The sequence below is a fragment of the Podarcis tiliguerta genome (genome assembly GCF_965153285.1).
Source record: "Podarcis tiliguerta genome assembly, chromosome: 10".
In the NCBI taxonomy this organism is placed as follows: domain Eukaryota; kingdom Metazoa; phylum Chordata; class Lepidosauria; order Squamata; family Lacertidae; genus Podarcis; species Podarcis tiliguerta.
This window is the reverse complement of record NC_139543.1, coordinates 54,460,705-54,479,722: the sequence shown is the minus strand read 5'-3', so window position 1 is coordinate 54,479,722 and position 19,018 is coordinate 54,460,705. Positions and strand designations below refer to the sequence as shown.

Below are 19,018 nucleotides of genomic sequence, written 5' to 3'. Positions count from 1 at the left end.
GTGGGGCTTACTCCCAAGGTAAGTAGTTTCCAGACTATAGCCTTATTGCCTAGGAAAAAACCCAAAACATTCTGCCTTTCTTGGACACACTGAAGACATCTTGCACAACTAAGGTAAAGGTAAAGGTACCCCTGCCCGTACGGGCCAGTCTTGACAGACTCTAGGGTTGTGCGCCCATCTCACTCAAAGAGGCCAAGGGCCAGCGCTGTCCGAAGACACTTCCGGGTCACGTGGCCAGCGTGACATCGCTGCTCTGGCGAGCCAGAGCCGCACACGGAAACGCCGTTTACCTTCCCGCTAGTAAGCGGTCCCTATTTATCTACTTGCACCCAGGGGTGCTTTCGAACTGCTAGGTTGGCAGGCGCTGGGACTGAACAGCAGGAGCGCACCCCGCCGCGGGGATTCGAATCGCCGACCTTTCGATCGGCAAGCCCTAGGCACTGAGGCTTTAACCCACAGCGCCACCCGCGTCCCCTTGCACAACTAGAAATATCAAAATGAATACAAATGGCAAACAACAATAAAAGCAGTAATCCAACTACAGAGCAATAGCTAAAATAACCAATTGAATCAGCAGGAATACCAACAAATTTTCTGAAAAAGTAAAATGGAATCTTATGCATGCTTACTTGGGAGGAAGCCAAATTTCAAAATTGATTTAATTCTGAGAATCTAGTTAATGAAAAAACAGTGGTACAGAGGGCAGCCAATGAGGCATTCCACATTCCTTTGTGACATGAGCCATAATTGGGCATTTTTGGTTCATGTATTAAACAAAATGGGAACAGGAGCATTTTACCAGTTCCTGGAAACATGCACAGCTCAGAGAATCTCAATAGGAAAGATGAATAAATGCAAACATTCATTATAAGATGTATAACCAGTGGAGTAGTAGGATAGAAACAGCATACTGCTACTTATTTCACAGCAGAAATGATCTCCTATGGTCAGAAAGCCACCATTTAAGCTAAACAGATGAGGGGGCAGGGCAATGGTATATATTCGTCCCCACGAAAACTCTGCAAAACAAAAACAGGGTTTTCTTTGATCAAAGAATCTGTGGCTCTGACCTCTGTGCAACCATGATACCCTGTTGTTGCTCACAGAAATCTGAAAAGAAACTGATAACTATTTTAAAAAGTTACGGAATCTCAGCTTTCCACTGGGTGGCAGAATTGCGCTTAACCTGTACGTAGTAACGCCAGCATTCTATGTGATCCCTGGCAATCAGTGTGCTAAATGCTGCATTTTGAGTCAACCTGGAATTTTGGTGTGCCAAACAAGTTTTCATTGTATAATCTCCTTTGTGTGCTGATGCCACTCTGTAACCTCTGGGCCATTCAACATATTTTGCTCAAATGTTTTAGTAAATGAGGAAGCTCAAAATCCTCACACAGCAAGTGTTACATGTGTTTTATTTACTTATTTGACAGTAAGTTATATACGTCTGGATAGGACTGCCTAAACAAAAACATGCCAAAAAGCATACAGCTAAGGCACTTGCCTGATATCAATAGGCAGGGAGTTCTAAAGTGTAGGGGCTGTCACACATTTACATCCCACTTTTCCTCCAAGGAGCTCCTCCTGGCATAGTTTATCTTTGCAGCAACCCTGTGAGGTAGATTAGGCTGAGAAACAGTTACTGGCCCAAGGTCACCGAGCAAGTTTTTTTGCTGGGATTTGCAGCTCACTGAAACCCAGTACTGTAATTAGAGTTGCCAGCATTTTGCCAATCCTTTTGGTGGTGTTGGGCTAGACTCATTCAAATAAATGAAAAAGAGTGACTAGTGGGGTGCCACAGGGTTCTGTCTTGGGCCCGGTCTTATTCAACATCTTTATCAACGACTTGGATGATGGACTCAAGGGCATCCTGATCAAATTTGCAGATGACACCAAACTGGGAGGGGTGGCTAACACCCCAGAGGACAGGATCACACTTCAAAACGACCTTGACAGATTAGAGAACTGGGCCAAAACAAACAAGATGAATTTTAACAGGGAGAAATGTAAAGTATTGCACTTGGGCAAAAAAAATGAGAGGCACAAATACAAGATGGGTGACACCTGGCTTGAGAGCAGTACATGTGAAAAGGATCTAGGAGTCTTGGTTGACCACAAACTTGACATGAGCCAACAGTGTGACGCGGCAGCTAAAAAAGCCAATGCAATTCTGGGCTGCATCAATAGGAGTATAGCATCTAGATCAAGGGAAGTAATAGTGCCACTGTATTCTGCTCTGGTCAGACCTCACCTGGAGTACTGTGTCCAGTTCTGGGCACCACAGTTCAAGAAGGACACTGACAAACTGGAACGTGTCCAGAGGAGGGCAACCAAAATGGTCAAAGGCCTGGAAACGATGCCTTATGAGGAACGGCTAAGGGAGCTGGGCATGTTTAGCCTGGAGAAGAGGAGGTTAAGGGGGGATATGATAGCCATGTTCAAATATATAAAAGGATGTCACATAGAGGAGGGAGAAAGGTTGTTTTCTGCTGCTCCAGAGAAGCGGACACGGAGCAATGGATCCAAACTACAAGAAAGAAGATTCCACCTAAACATTAGGAAGAACTTCCTGACAGTAAGAGCTGTTCGACAGTGGAATTTGCTGCCAAGGAGTGTGGTGGAGTCTCCTTCTTTGGAGGTCTTTAAGCAGAGGCTTGACAACCATATGTCAGGAGTGCTCTGATGGTGTTTCCTGCTTGGCAGGGGGTTGGACTCGATGGCCCTTGTGGTCTCTTCCAACTCTATGATTCTATGATTCTATGAAATGAACTCAGAGTGGATCCCTTAGATACCACACTTAGTTTAACAGATGTGCTAACTAGAACTGGCGAGTCCTCTGAGAAAATTTCCATGTTTCAGTTGTTGTACTCTCCATCTTTTAAATGCACGCATCACAGTCCTGCAGATCTCTGTCTGAGCTCGTAGCAGATTTCACAAGATAAGGAGAGGCCTGGTTAGCATTTTTGTGTTTCAATTTCTGCAGACGCATTCCAGGAAGATAACACAACGCAATGTCAATAGCTGGCTGTCAATTCTGCAAGTCAGCACTCATGAATAACGGTGGGAATAGAATTGCCTTACATTAACCAGAAGAAATACATTTCCAGGGAATGGTTGTCTTGTCCTTCCTCGTTTACCCCACACATCTCGTTTGCCCCCACAAATGTATTTCTTCTGCTTTCTAGATGCACCACCTCCCTTGCTTCCGATGCTCATTTCAAGGGGGCTAGTACATTTTAATGCGGGCCAATAAATTGAAGCTAAATCCTAAAAAGATGTTCTGTGTTTTCAAGTATGGGAGGTGCAGAGCCTGCCTATTCTGAATGGGGATGCATTCCTCTGGAATAAACAAGTCCACATCTTGTGGGATGCTCCTGTATCCAACACTGTCAATGGAGGTTCAGGTGCTTTTAGGGGCTGGGAGTGCTGATTTCCAGCCACAGCTGCTTTTCCAGCTGTGGTCCCTCCTGGGCAGAGATGACTTGGCCACTGAACTCCACACAGCCCCCAGAACTGACTATTGCAATGCACTCCTCATGGGGCTGCCATTCCAGACTTAATTTGGTAGAGTCAACTGGTCCAAAACGCAGCAACCAGGTTACTGGCCAGGGTTCCATTTAGAGCTCACATAACCCTGATTTTAAAACAGCCAGTTTGCTCCCATACCAAATCCAAGGTGCTCACATTGGTGTTTAAAGCCTTAAAACCTTAGATCCCAAATATCCGAAAAGCTGCTTCCATCCCTATTGCTTCTCAAGACTGGCAAAGGGGGCTCTCTTGGTAGTTCTGACATCATCAAAAGTCTGGGCAACGGCAGCCTGGAAGGGTGAAATATACTTGGAGTCGAGAGTTGATTTCATGCTCTTTATTCAGCTCATAGTGGTAAGGAGGAATGAAAGTTCCCCCAAAGTATCTGCTTTATATATATTATTTACACAATGGGCTGCACGTGATTGGCTAATTCCGGAATTCTCCTGTAGGCCAATGAAGTTGTGGATTCACTTCCATCTGGAGCTGGATTGGGTGGCTCCTGCAGACCAATCATACTGCTGCATTGTTCTAGGACCAATCAGACTGCTGCATTCTGAATCTTATTGTTCTAGGACCAATCAGCCTGCTGCATTTTGGATCCTATTCAACTCAGTACATAACAGAGGGTTTCCCCCTCTGTGACAGCCCTAAATTGAGGAACTGCCTTCCCACAGAGGGGTGGGTGTGTTTAACATTTTTCTTGTATAGCTTTTGCCAGTTAAGCTACTTTGTTTTGTTTTCCCCAACTCCTTTACTGACTTTATACTCTTTATACTCTTCTGTTCCAGCTGCAACGGTTCTTCTTCTTCTTCTTCTTCTTCTTCTTCTTCTTCTTCTTCTTCTAAAATGGAACTGTTTTCTCCGGTTGTTGCTTTTTAAAAATGTATATTACATTGCTGTAAACCTGCCCTGGGACCTTATGGAGAAGCGCAGATAAGAAATCACATAAAGATAACAAATGACTTCTTCCCACCCCACCCTGAACTGCTGCTATCATACCTCCTATCTGTCCTTTCCTGAATCTTAACTCCAGAACCAAGAGACTCCCTTCTGAATCAGCATGAAGGCCCAGAGCTGGAACTTCTACAAATCCGAGGGAGTTTAAGAAGAATGATGCCTCCACTAGGGGTAACAGCAAGATAAAGCGTTCCTGATAAATTGCAACAGAGCTGAGCAATCCAAGGCCATGTAGTAGAGATATCCAAATAAGAGAACGTCCAGTAGACTCCTCAGGGTCTCACGCTCCTTCAGGGCCAGGATCCCCCTATCTAGAGTTTACGTTGACAGATTAGAGCCAGTCACATTATACGGTGTTTACATTTGGGTGGGACTTCACAACTGCCAAAACATTAGTCTTAGATATAATTCATTATCGACTCTAAATGTATTGTTCACATCAGAAGGTGTGCTGAGAGAATTATTTGGAAACTGAACAAAAGGAGAGGCTTACCGAAATGTTGTTTTACATCTGCTACTGAGGCAGGTTCGGGGTCCTTGTATTGTACTGAAAACTTAGATCCAGGGACCTAAGTATCTATGGGACCACCCAAACCCTTATGTCTCAGCTCAGTCACTGAAATAATCTGTAGGAGCATCACTGGTCATGCGCCAAGTTGGCAAGACTCATTTGACAGCAACAAGAAATGGCGCTTCTATTGTGGAAAACTCTGCCAATAAATCTGGAACAGGCACCTTCTGAGCCAACTTTTAAACAACTGCTAAAAACCTTTCTATTCCACCAGGCTTAGACAGGCAATTAATAATACATATTTCTGTAACAGGTGATTTCTTATTTTAGCCTTTTAATATAGTATTTATTTTATACATAAAATTGTTGTAAACCACTCGTGATTTTTTTAAAAAATAGTGTGTGTGCGCTCTCTCTCTCTCTCTCTCTCTCTCTCTTACACACACACACACAGAGAGAGAGAGAGAGAGAATGAATGAATGAATGAAGGCAGGACAGAGGAGAGACTTATCTGAGAGTTTGGGGCATATTTTGGTTGTTATAGCTAAATGAATTTACACTGGATCCAGTTTCGGATTTATGTATAAGCTAAACAAGTTATAGCTTAGGGCCCCACTCTCTTGGCCCCCCCCCAAAAAAATTTAAAGAAAAAAAAACCTGGATGTACATTTCCAAAATATTAGATAAAAAACAAATAAAACCTACATACATCAACAGTGTTTTGTGTTGTGTAGGCTCCTATTTGTTATGTGCAAATGGCTTTAGATACCTACTAGGTCCATAAATTACCATATAGCATATATTCAACACAAAAAACAGTTGACAATTTGTTGTTGACAAAGGACAGCTGGACGTATAAAGGGCCCCATTACCTTCAGTAGCTTAGGGTCTCATCAAACCTAAATCCGGCCCTGACTGGATCTAAACCACCTCTTGCCTGGTGTATCTGCACACTATAAACTGGTGAAGCTCCTGCTTCATAAAGTAAACTAAAAACCAAACTGAGGCCTGTGTTGTGTATTTGGAAGATTTGCTTGGGGTTGGGTCTGTGAATCTAGATGCGACTGTGTAAACAACTGCCAGTGTTTAGAAATCTTAGCTCAAGTCAGCTAGCTTAGTCAGAAGCTCATATTGCTGAACAAACCCATCTTGGGAGCTCTCTAAACAGGAAGCTCCATGAAAGGTAGCATTTCTGGCTATTTAGGATTAGTCAGACCCTGCACATCCGAGGTTATTTAGAAAGAAAAGAATACCCCAGCAGGGGCCCGATAGGTAAGGTTCAGTTTAGTTAGAGGGCCAAGCTAGGTGTGATGGAGGCAGTCATATTGTTTCTCCCTCCTATCTTCATATTCATATCTAAAACATATGATTAAGTAAATAGATAGTGTTGCTGGTCACGTACTATGGAATGCTTTCCCAGCGGAGATTAGGTAGGCATCCTTACTTTAGACATCCTGGCATCTCTTGAAGACCTTTTGACACAGACAGGCCTATGCAACTGTTTATACACATTTTTATTACATTTATAATAAATTCCCTCCACATTTCCTCCAAGGAGCCCAAGGTGGCATGCACCGTATTCTTCCCTTCCCTGTTATCTCCTGACAACAATCCTGTGAGGTAGGTTAGGCTCAACAACTGTGACTGGCCCAAGGTCACAGCCGATTGGAGACTTGAACTCCCTGTTCTAGTCCAACACTCTAACCAAAACTCCACACTAGTTTTAATGATCGCTTTTTAAACTCTGCTGTCATATTTTCAAATTTTGTGCTTCAGCTCAGAGATGCAGGGCTCCTGCTTCTTGTCGGAAGTAAAGCCGGTATATATGAGGAAATCTTGAGCCTGATCTTGAGAAGTCGCCCCTACTAGCCTGACACAACGTGCTACAGGACAAAAATGACATGGCAAACTTGTTTTGCATTGTGTGTTATATCAAGATCAGATAAAAGTCTGGATTCCAAATAATTCCATTTCTGCAGTTGCAGACCCCCTCACTCCTCAGAAATTCTAAAAGGCTGCTCAGCAGACTCCTGTCACTGAGATGTTTGGGTAATCCCCTTTTCTGAGCAATAGGCTTATGCACAATCGCAAGCCTTTGCTAAATTACTATGAATAAAGCAAGATCTTGAAGATGGAAGTATTTAGGAATGATGGGATATAAAAAACAATCTAAGCACATTAGTGCATCTTCTTGCATAAACAGGATTTCTCAGAGTCACCAGAAGGTGTCTCACAGCACAGAGAGAGCACTTTTTAAAATATTCACCTGCATCAAAATTTGCAAAATGATACATGATGCATGGTATAACTTTGGGCACTAGGTCTTAAGAATTTTCTAAACTTGAGGTTCTCCACTTATGTTTTAAAGTTTAATTCCAAAGGGAAATACTGTAAGGTCTTAATTTTACCTGAGAGAAACGATATAGCACATACTCTGTACTCTACTTCTCCCACAAGGAGGGCCACTAGACCTTTTCCACCCATCGCTTCCATTTTCTGTTGTTCATTCCAACAAGTAAATAATGGCAGTGGTGAATTCTATGTAAACAGTTCAGTGAAACCTAATGCAAAACAGCTGGGCCCAGTTTAAACACAGCCCGCACATGGGTGCAGCTTTCCTTGTGTGAAATCCAGCCAGACATCACAATGAAACCCCTCATGCAAAGGTTTACGCCCAGCAGGAACCAGCTATTGTTCATCAAACACAGCTAAATTGTTCTTTACAATTGTTCCTCCCAGTGCAGATCTGCTGACCCGTTGTACATGAAGGCACAGCACCTCCTAAGACAAAGCCAGCACTAATCTCTGAGCAAACACCCCCACCACAACATATCTTCTGCTCTCTTCTCCCTAGCTAGGGTGAAGATTAATGTAAGAACTTTGAATGTACCTTTACTGCCCTAAGAAAAGTGTATTTCTGTACTGGAGTCCTGTACATTCTTGTGACATGACAGATATACCTCCCTTGAGAGGAAGAGAATGAGTGGGCAGAAAGAAATGCAGTATATTAGGGGGAAATGCTTGCAAAAAAAAAAAAAGTGCATATTGAAAGACATTTGCACTAAGATGCTGGTAAATTTTCACAAGCACTTTGGAAAGTTCATAAAGTGATGTAGAAAGGTGGAAACGTGAAACTGAGCAAAACTCAAACTGGAAGATTTGCCAGTCCCCCTTTACTTATGATATATGATAACATCTAAAAGGGGCAAAGGTTCTGCAACTGCTATGTTTTGAGTTTTCTTTCTTTCTTAATAAAATTGTACGCCGCTTGATTGTAAAACAACAACAACCCTCAAAGCGGTTTACAATGCCTGATTCGCACATAATGCTAAGCCAAACTAATACTTATAAATCACAGCCACTTCCCTCTTCCTCTGGGATCTAAACTGTGCTAATTCCAAACTCGTGCTCATAGTTAATCTCCCTTCATACATTTTAGCTTACCACTCACAGAATTGCAGAGTTAGAAAGGACCTCAAGTACAACCCCCTGCAATGCAATCATGGTTTGTTAGGAGAAAGCAAGTAACGAGTTTGGGTTCAAGCAATGCACCGCTAAGGTAAACCATAACTGAGCTCCCATAGTGTGGCAGGAGTGAGAGAGGGGTGAAATAGTTGGTCATGATTTTCTCCCTGTGCCACAGTGTGTTTGCTTGCTCATGGTATGCCATCATTTGACTTCCTGCTACGTGCAAACTGGGCTGCTAATTACTGAACCCTGAGGGCAAGCAGCTTTTGAAAGAAATTCTGGTCATAGTTTGAAGACACCAGAATACTAAACGTGCAGGAAGAATGTTGTCAGGCCTTGTATTTTTTTTCCAGATAGCCTCTAGCTTGCTTTCTCCCCCACCTTTTTTTTAACATCACAGGGAGTGACCAGCATTTGTCAAAATAAATTACATGATTTCCATGATTTATCCTTTCTCCCCAGAAAACCTGTTTAGCAACAGTGGTGGCGGAGCTAGAGAATGGGGCAAGAGAGGTTTCTGCTTAAGAGCAAATTGTACTTACCAGATGTGCTTGTGTTTGGCATACTGTATCTCAACTTATAAAATACACTCCCACCCCGGGAGAATACCCCTCTCGCCATTGCAATCCCACTTCATAGAAATGTGCTGTAGCTCAATGGCAGACCATCTGCTTTGCATGCAGGTCCCAGGTCCAAGCCCTGGCATCTCTAGGTAGGACCAGAAGAGACTCCAGTCTGAAACCCTCAAGAGCTGCTGCCAGTCATTGTAGATGAAGCGAGATGGGCAAATGCTCTCTGTATAAGGCAGCTTCCTATGTTCCTAACTCTGCTTCTAAAGGGCTCTAAGTGGGGATGTTGGTTAAGGGTTGGACCACCTCTTTCAGCCCACGGGCTGCATTTCCTCCTGGGCAGCTCTCCAGTGATGGGTAGGGATGGAGCCAAAAGTCGGCAGGGCAACCCTTGTGCCTCTTGCCTGTGTGCAGTCGGCTGTTTTCCAGACAAGTAGAGTCATAGATTTGTGCCCACACACCTCCACCCTTCATTCAAGAAAGCAGAAGGCATTGCTACAGTGCAAATATATGAACGTGCAGGGCAGGGTTGTGGCATGGAGAGAGGTGGGGTGACCTGGTGAGGGGGGCACAAAGAGAGGTCTGGACCCTTAAGCTCAGGACACACTCCTGGTGCATACTGTCTGGGGGTGACTGGAAATCCCATCTGCAGCCCAGTAGAAGGGAGAGTTGTATGCAAGAATGCTCTCCTAGAGATGGCCCAAAGCGAGTTCTGCCTGGGAGCTGTGAAGTCTAGAGCACAACTCCCAAGTGAAGAAAAAAAAACAATCAAGCTCAAGCTGGGTACACACCATACATTTAAAGCACCCTTTCAAGAATCCTGGGAACTGTAGTTTGCTAAGGATGTTCAGAATTGTACCTCTGTGAGGGGGCAAACTGCAATTTCCAGGATTCGGGCGGCGGCGGGGGGGGGGGGGGGGCTTTGCTTTAAATATATGGCATGTACACAGCCACTTGTATTGCTTTCTGGAGCATCATACAGATGCAATTGAGTCCTTTTTGGTACTCCCATGTGTCGGGTTTTTTTTTTGCATGCTTGCTGGCGCTCATTCAACACTACTAATTCAGAAATATAGCATATGGTTCATTCATGCTTCTACTTACCCTGCTGCTTTCACCCAGGAAAACCTGCTCTTTTGTGCTGAATTGGAACAAACGTCAATTGTGTTTTGTCCAGATTGACATTTGCTCTAATTCAGGACAAAAAAGCAGGTTTTCTGGGGGGCAAAGGCAAAACTACTTGGACCCATGTCTGGAAAGCATGGGAAAAGCAGAAAATCACTTGGACCCATGCTTTCTAGTCATGGGACAAGTGGAAATGTGGATGAGCCCTACGGTTGTGTGTTGCATGTCAACTGCATTATAATCAGGTTGGCATGATAAGTGATGCTTCCCCCACACAAACACTCCATAGACCTTTTGAGATGTTCAAACTGTGTCCAGTTAACAAGCATGTGTGGTAGAACCTGCTGCTCTTTGACCCCTAGCATGTGCTCACTGAATGCCATTTTGACTTCTGGAACATGGCTTAAGGACATAGGATATTGCCTTATTATAACAAGTCAGACCATTTGTCCACTGTCCAATATTGTCTACCTTGGCACTTGGTTTCAAGGGTCTTGGGCAGAAAGAGGTCTTGTTCGGCACCTGCTGCTTGATCCTTTTAACCTTTCCCATTGACCATGCTGTCTGGGTCTGATGGGAGTTGTGGTTCAGGGATTGAAACGGGGACATTCTCCATGCACAAACACAAAGGAGGCATGAATGAGGCTCACTGTGTGTGAATGATAGGCAGGTTCAGATTACTCAAAGAAGCCCCATCACAAACAGGGAAGATCAAGGGCCCAGGCATTGCAGTCAAATGTTGAACCTACATCTATGACTGGCTAGATTTAAAACGGGGATGTTGCTTCTTGTTGGCCAAGCTAGTTTTGTTGTTAATGCTTAGGGCTCAGTGCTGGAAGAAGGCAGTATCATAGTTGAATACATTTAAATGGAGGAAGGGAAGAGCAGCCTTGCCACCAATGGATATGAGTGCCTGCATATAATTCAGTACTTAGTTCTTGTATTGTCTGACTGACCTTCCCCTGCCTTTGCCCCTTTCCTACTTTCTTGCATTCTGTCTTTTTAGCTTGTGAACCAAAAGGCAGGGTGCATCTTTTAAATTTCAGAGTGTGTGAAGGACTAGTCTTCTAAAAAGTGGGCCCAAAATATAAGAAATAAAGCAGAGGCTGTTCACCTGGGGCTCTCCAAATGTTGCTGGACTGCAGCTGCCATCATCCATGGCCACTGGCCACGTTGGCTGAAGCTGTTGGGAGTTATAGTTCAGTTTGGATGGCTACAGGTGAGTCACCGATTTTAAAGAGCAGCTACTGCTTGGGAATATGCAGCACTTCAGGTTAAAGCTGTCTCTGACTTCGGTCCAAAAGCAATCTGTCAATCTGAAAGCAGAGCCGTTGGAAACAGATTATGACTGGGCGTGGGAAAGTTAAGAACTGTATCATAGTACAAGGGCAGGTAAAGCCCGTTGTTTATCTCTGGGATTCATGCTGAAGCATAATAATAATGTAAGCAATGCTGGCATTAGGGCTTCCTGCCAACAACTGAACAAGCTGTTCTCTCCTTTGTGCAGGATTAGCCCATGTGCTGCCTTCTAGTTGTTCCTGGACTCCAGTTCCCATCAGCCTCAGCCATCATGACCAATGGTCAGGGATTATGAGAGCTGTAGTCCAACATTAGAAGGCTATCACACTGTCCAGCCCTGTCTTAAAGGTAAAGGGACCCCTGACCATTAGGTCCAGTCGTGGCCGACTCTGGGGTTGCGGCACTCATCTCGCTTTACTGGCTGAGGGAGCCGGCATACAGCTTCCGGGTCATGTGGCCATGACTAAGCTGCTTCTGGCGAGCATCACACGGAAACGCCGTTTACCTTCCTGCCGGAGTGGTACCTATTTATCTACTTGCACTTTGACGTGCTTTCAAACTGCTAAGTTGGCAAGAGCAGGGACAGAGCAACGGGAGCTCACCCATCGCGGGGATTCGAACCGCTGACCTTCTGATTAGCAAGTCCTAGGCTCTGTGGTTTAACCCACAGTGCCACCCGCGTCACATAGCCCTGTCTTAGGGCTACACTCAAAGCAGCAACGGTGAAAAGGAATAGAGTAATTTTCTGTGCTCCTTGTTCATGTATGTTTGCATTTAATTAATAGGATTTCTATACTGTTTAATCATCAAAACCTGTAAGCCATTTGCATCAAATAAACTGTATTGGAGATACACAAACCTGCATTTGCTGCTTTGTAAAAAAAATATATGGGAAGCTCTGACAACAGTGCAATCCTAAACCTATGTATTCAACAGTCAATCCCACTGATTTCAGTGGAGTTTACTCCCCGGTATGTGAGCACAGGACTGCAGACTTAAGTGTGCATAAGCACAGGAGAGGGAACTCAAAAGACAATTTCTAAAAATACTGGCAGCTCCAGTGGGTTCGACACACTCCCTTTGGCTCTCAAAAGCAAATTGCTCAGCAATGCAACAACAAACAGAATTTCACAGCAGGATAGAGCAGGTCACACCCTTGCGTGACTCTCCTGGCTTCTCGGAGAAAGCATGCATTGCTGGGAGGGGTGTGAGGAAGGCTAAATAAATATCTCCTCGCACATACTTAGAGAAACAGCTATTGTAGATGGCCAGGATAGCTAGAAATAAACTAGTATGAAAGGGGAAGAGACTGACCGTTGCAACAACAGAAAGGGAAGATTTATGAAGGCGCATAAAGAAGCAAGCAAGTGAAAGTACCAGACAGATTTGATTGCAGTGAATCTACTGACCCATGATTCCCAGTGCACCACACAGCACAGTTGGCAAGGGATTTCTTCCATTAATACCCCACCTTTCTTCCATCCTGGACCCCAAGGAGGCCAAGCAGCCACCCATCCAGGCACTGAACAGATGTAGGCCAGTTTAGCTTCAGTAAGATTGTCACCTGGACAACCTTGGATGTACCTAGAGTGCTGTCCTCCTTACTGGAGTGAGGAAGACATTTTTATTTCAAGGGCCACATTTCCACCTGGATACCAGTGGGTCACACCCAGCAATGGGTGGGTATGGATGCAGAGGGCCTCTATCACTCTCCCTGCTCCACAAGCTGCTAGGAAAGAGGAAGAGGTCTGAACCGATTGCTTTTGAAATGTGGCTGAGGCCCACCTGCACAACACACACTTACCTGAGAGCAAGCCTACTGAACCCAACAGGCGATATCCAATGTTAGTCATGCTTCATTAAAATCAGCAGTAACAAGTCCATCCATCTCATTCGGTCTACTCCAGGTACAACCTAGCTAGGTATCACCTAACAGGTCTATGTTCCAAGTAGGCACATACAGGATTGCATTTTTAGGGAACACACACACACACACACACACACAGATAATCCCATAAAAAAGCCCAAAGGAAACCTGAGAAAAAGTAGAGAGCACTCCAGATTTCTAAATGAACCAAACAATGAATCCAGGTGACGAAATTCAAAGCTGAAATAAACGAACAAGCACAGCAGAGCTATCTGTACTGATGCAATTGGGGGGGGTGGCTTTCCTAAAAACCTATTTATTATCCAAATACTTTTTGCAGGCTGGTGAATTCTTTTTAACTCTATTTGCCATTGGCCTAGTGGCTGCTGTTTTATTCTGAACTGTAATTTTATTTATTTATTGTTTTTGTGTACCTTATTACATATGAAGGATGATGTCAGAATATTTTAATAAATAAACAATGCCCTATAAGTAAGTTGAGGGACACGGGTGGTGCTGTGGGTTAAACCACAGAAGAAGGGTTTTGATTTGATATCCCGCTTTATCACTACCAGAAGGAGTCTCAAAGCGGCTAACATTCTCCTTTCCCTTCCTCCCCCACAACAAACACTCTGTGAGGTGAGTGGGGCCGAGAGACTTCAGAGAAGTGTGACTGGCCCAAGGTCAACCAGCAGCTGCATGTGGAGGAGCGGAGACGCGAAACCTGTTCCCCAGATTACAAATCTACTGCTCTTAACCACTACACCACACTGACAACCATCACAGAGCCTAGGACTTGCCTATCAGAAGGTTGGCGGTTCGAATCCCTGCGACAGGGTGAGCCCCCATTGCTGGTCCCTGCTCCTGCCAACCTAGCAGTTCGAAAGCAGGTCAAAGTGCAAGTAGATAAATAGGTACCACTCCAGCGGGAAGGTAAACGGTGTTTCCGTGCGCTGCTCTGGTTCGCCAGAAGCAGCTTAGTCATGCTGGCCACATGACCTGGAAGCTGTACGCCGGCTCCCTCGGTCAATAAAGCGAAATGAGCGTCGCAACCCCAGAGTCGTCCACAACTTGACCTAATGGTCAGGGGTCCCTTTACCTTTACCTATAAGTAGGTCACTGCAATATGTGGAAGAGTTTCTTCTCAAAGTCCTCCAAATATCAGATTTATGCTGGACAGGAACTCAGAGCAGGGCTCTCAGTGTGGCTGCCCCCGTTTCCCTGCTGAGATATGACAGGTGCCCACTGCTTACTTTCTGTAAATCACTGAGACATTTTTGTTTCAACAAGCTTTTCCAGTTGTATGAAAAGGTGTCTGCCTTAGGTTTATAAACAATAGAAGACGAACACCTACTTTCAAGGTTGCTTTGAACTGTTTTCAAAACCATTTTTAGCAGTTTTAATTGTATGCTTGTAATCACCACTTGAGTGTCAAGGGCGATTCAAAAATTCATAATTATATTTCTCATTTTTTGAAGAAAGAAAAACCAACAAGCCATACTTTCATTTGCTTGATATAGGAAACAGCAGACAACTGCTGTGTCGCCAACTTCTTTTATGGCCCTGGATCCTGTGCCTTTAACAGCTGCATGCCACGCAGAAATTGAGCAGGGGAAACCTTTCCCAGTGGTTGAAATGAGCAAAAGAAAGCAGCTTCTGCCCATACTCAAGGGAATGCAGGCAATTTTCATGCATCAAGAGGATGAAATTTTGCTCATCGAGTTGCACTCTTGCTAATCGTTGCAGTAGTAGAAACTTGTCAACTTCCCTGCTCCTGTGCCTTTAACAGCAGCAGTGACACATAGAAATGTGGCAGAACATACTTATTCTGGCAGGAAGATAAAGCAAGGGGAAAAGGTTGGACTGCTTCGTTTCAGAATGTCAGGCTCCTGTAGGGCTACGAGATGTTTAGCTGGGCCTCTGCGCTTGTGCCTTCAATTGCAAAGAATGAGCAGGAGCAGCTTTTCACAGCGTGAAGACAAACTTCAACCACCATTTTCTGCTGCAGATCAAGCAGCTCTTAGAAGGCACTGCTGCAAAACCTGGCTGAAAAGATGGAAGACCAAGCCTGCTCCTAAAGGCACAGGTGAAAAGCAGGGTTGCCTATTTGTTTCTAACAGGTTCCTTACTCCTGCAACTTGAAGACATGGCGAAGGTGGTTTCAGGCGACCTTCCCCCCATTGGTTCCAATACTGTTTGATAGAGACTAGTCCCATTGCCAAAGTGCCTGGCAGCCATGCCCCACTGTCTCTGTGTTCAGCACATGTGCAAAAGGGCTCTATGCACCTCCAGTGGTACATTCCTAGAGGCCTTCTTTGAATGCGCACATGTTGGAGGGATGTGGCTGGTAAACATTTTGCTAGAAGGGAGCAGGGCTAGTTCCTGTGCCCCTCCTGGCCTGTCCATTCTCTGAGCATGTGAGCCAGGTCATCTGAGCACCTCTTTTAGCAAGCGATGATGCTATCTCTGTGCTGTGATAAACATCCCTGGTTGATTTTTTTGCAGACCAAGCTACTGCAGCAAGTCAGGACATTTTCCTGTCCAGCTGGCAAACTTAAGGAAAAGGGAAGAAATAATCACACACGAAACATGAATTGGTTGAGTTCTCAAACTGAATAGTCTTGTGATTTGGGACACTCACAAGTGTGGCTGTCTAAAAGAAATACAAAAGGGGAACCCCCAAGTTCACAGGCATTTTAAAAATAGCTCCATTGGTACATTCTTTCACTTCCACATTGCTAGAAAGTTAGGTTTTAGCAAACACACACACACATATGCAGCAATGGCCATTGGAGCATTACACTAAAAAAACCCACAACAGCCCAGGAAAATGTTTCAAAAGCAGTCAATAAAGAATCTGCCTCCATTTTTCAACAGATCTGGCAGACTAGGGCAGTTTTGTAGGAAGCACTGATTAGTAGTTAGGCATAGCAAAAAACAGCAAGCAAAAAAAAAAATTCATAGAAATTTCTGAAATCCCATTTTCTTTGGTTATTTAGTTTCTCATAATATAAAACCAGGATACTGAGTTGATCCTTCTCCAAAAGTGGGCCAACATATAATGTGTGAATGGTTGTAAATATCAGAGTTGGTACTCAAATTATTTACTTTGATGCAACTTGAACGGCCGCAGGATTTGCAAATGAGTCTTGAGTTCAAAAGGAATAAGAAGCAGTGGTGTAAGGCAGAGATTATCTGGGAATGGAGGGGGCACTTTCTTCTGGTTATCCTTTGGAAAGTATAAAATCAGTCTCTTGGAGGATGCTGTGCAGCTCTTGCTGGTGAGTTAATGCTGAAGATATGGTAATACCATTTCCTGCATGGTCTCATCGGTCCTTAAGGTCTTTGTTGCCTACTTTTCAGTCTTTCAGTGAATTGTAGGCTCTTATTGTCTTGTTGTTGATGAAATCAGTCTTCTTAAAGTTAGCCTTGTAAATGAAAAAAATAAGAGAGATTAAGCCAAAAGAGTTTAAATTCTCCTGCTTTCACAATATTAGAACCCAGGGTCATCCCTGAACACATGGAGCGGAGGTGGTTTGGGCAAGATGGATCTCTGCATGATGCAGAAAACGATGTTTGTTTCAGACCTCTCTACAGAGCTGACCACGTGGTTTGGAGGAAGATATGCAAACACTACTAGGCAAACAGCTTTCTGGAGAACTTGCAGGATATTTGGGTAAGAAAAGGGAGACAGGAAATTAATACTTTTAATGAAATGTGGACTACCTTTATTACTTTTTGGTACAAAACACAGACTAAAAGTTCAGAGAAGAAACTGCTTCATTTTATTATGAAACACTGAACTTTTCTTTAATGATTATACTTTTAAACTGAGGTATTAAATTAGAGAAAATGTGTCACTGGCTTGTCTCTTGAAGACTAAGGCTACAATCCTAACACACTTAACTGGGAGTAAGCACCACTGAATCCAATAAGGACTTACTTAAGTGTAGACATGGTTAAGATTGCGCTGTTAGAGAACTGACTTTGCAAACAGACCTGTAATACTTAAAATCAATTGAAAAACAACAACTGTGACCAACAGGAAGATTATCGCCCCAGAGCTGGTTGACAGCTTACCTTTTTGTAGGCACTGTGGAGATCGGCATGAGACCACAAAGAATACAAGAGGATGGAAGCAGCTCTGCCGGCTTTGCTGAGGAGGAGAATAATAACAACAACAGCAATCAGCATTATTTGCAAAACAGCTCAGCTAAGTTGAAAAGAACAGACCTTGCTCATGGGGCATTGAGTCTCAAAAAGACACAGGAAGGTACACAACAGAAAGGGGGAATGAAGAGGGAGGGAATCTAGGTTAAAAGGTAGGAAAGGAAAGAAGCACAAGGAATGAGACATGTAGATTATTATTAGTTTAATGCTCATTAAATTTAAACAGCTGCCCATTCCCTGGGTATAAAATAGTTTTTTCACAGCCCAGGTGAATAAAAAGGTCTTCCTTCACCTGTCACTAAAAAGACCATGGATAAAGCAGCAGGTGAGCCTCTCTGTGGAGGCTGTTGTATAGCCGAGGTACTAACCCCAAGAAGACCTTCAATTTGGTACTTGCTCACCTAATTTCACTTGGCAAGGGCACCTTGAACCAAGCCCTGAAGAGGAACTCAGTGTCTGTGTAGGTATATACAGAAGGAGGAGGAGGAGGTCTTTAAGGTGGATTTCAGGAAATAGTGAGTTGCCAAAGAGAAAGAGGAGTTGGTGAAGGGGCGATGCAGGCACAAAATACAAATAATAACCTGAGGTTTGGCAAGGAGGAAGGGATTTTGGCAGAATCAAGATGACGAGAAGGCAAATGGGAAAGAGAGTCTAGAGAAGGAAGTGTGAAGATATTTAACAGAAAAAGAGCAGGAACACATGCTGCAGTAAACCAACAGAGAGCAACAGAGGGAGTGTAACAAAGAAGAAATGTGGGCAAAATAAGACACAGAAAAGCCCCCACCCCCAGCAGAATCAAGAATAAAAGAGGGACAATTATTATTGGGTTGTATCCAATGCTAGTTATGCAAAACTATGCAAAAAAGTTAAATATACATGATTAACTTAGATTCCATTAACTTCAATGGATTTAGTTAGATGAAATCCCCATTATTATTATTGTTGTTGCTATTTAATTAATTAATTTCTTATCCATCCTTCAACATGAGATCACAGGGTGGATTACATCAATTTTCAAAATACAGTTTAAAAATCAGTTGAAAGCAAGTAACCCTACTCAAAAGGATAGGAATGAATATCAGTTTCTCTCTAGTATCAAATGCCATGGTAAAGAAGTGTGGCTAGGAAAAAGGTAACGCAGAAAGAGAAGACAAGAAGGAATGAGAGAATGAAATATTTCCAGTGGAGGGAGATTGAAATGGATGCATTTTAGGAATATATGAAAGTTGGAAATGGCACAACACTGGCATGGGTTTGAGAACTAGGTCTACAAGGCCAGTGATTCTGTAAGAAAACAAAGGGATATAGTAACTGGACCACATAACTGCAGGCAGAAACAGTAATAAAGGAAATGTAGTTATCACTCGAGTGCAACCTCTTGAAACGTACTGAAATGTTTTTATATCAATCAAACCACTCACTAAACTCAATTGCATGCTGATGCCAACCTAAGCAAATAATTGCTCAGAACAGAGCATGCCAAGCATTGCCCTGAAACAAGGTAGTTCTTTAGCACTGCAG

At 43.6% G+C, this 19,018-nt stretch overlaps 1 protein-coding gene across 2 annotated transcripts in view; it reads right to left on the bottom strand.

Moving 5' to 3' along the window:
- Nucleotides 1-15,921: 15,921 nt before the first annotated feature.
- Nucleotides 15,922-19,018, bottom strand: part of PKP2 (plakophilin 2) — a 51,259-nt gene continuing 48,162 nt past the window's right edge. For both annotated transcript variants that reach the window (XM_083401463.1, XM_083401464.1), the window contains exons 12-13: nt 17,408-17,483; nt 15,922-16,755 (exon numbers count right to left, since the gene is read on the bottom strand). In XM_083401463.1, the coding sequence (XP_083257589.1) occupies nt 16,687-16,755; nt 17,408-17,483 (145 nt within the window). In that variant the 3' untranslated portion in view covers nt 15,922-16,686. The remainder of the gene's footprint in view (nt 16,756-17,407; nt 17,484-19,018) is intronic.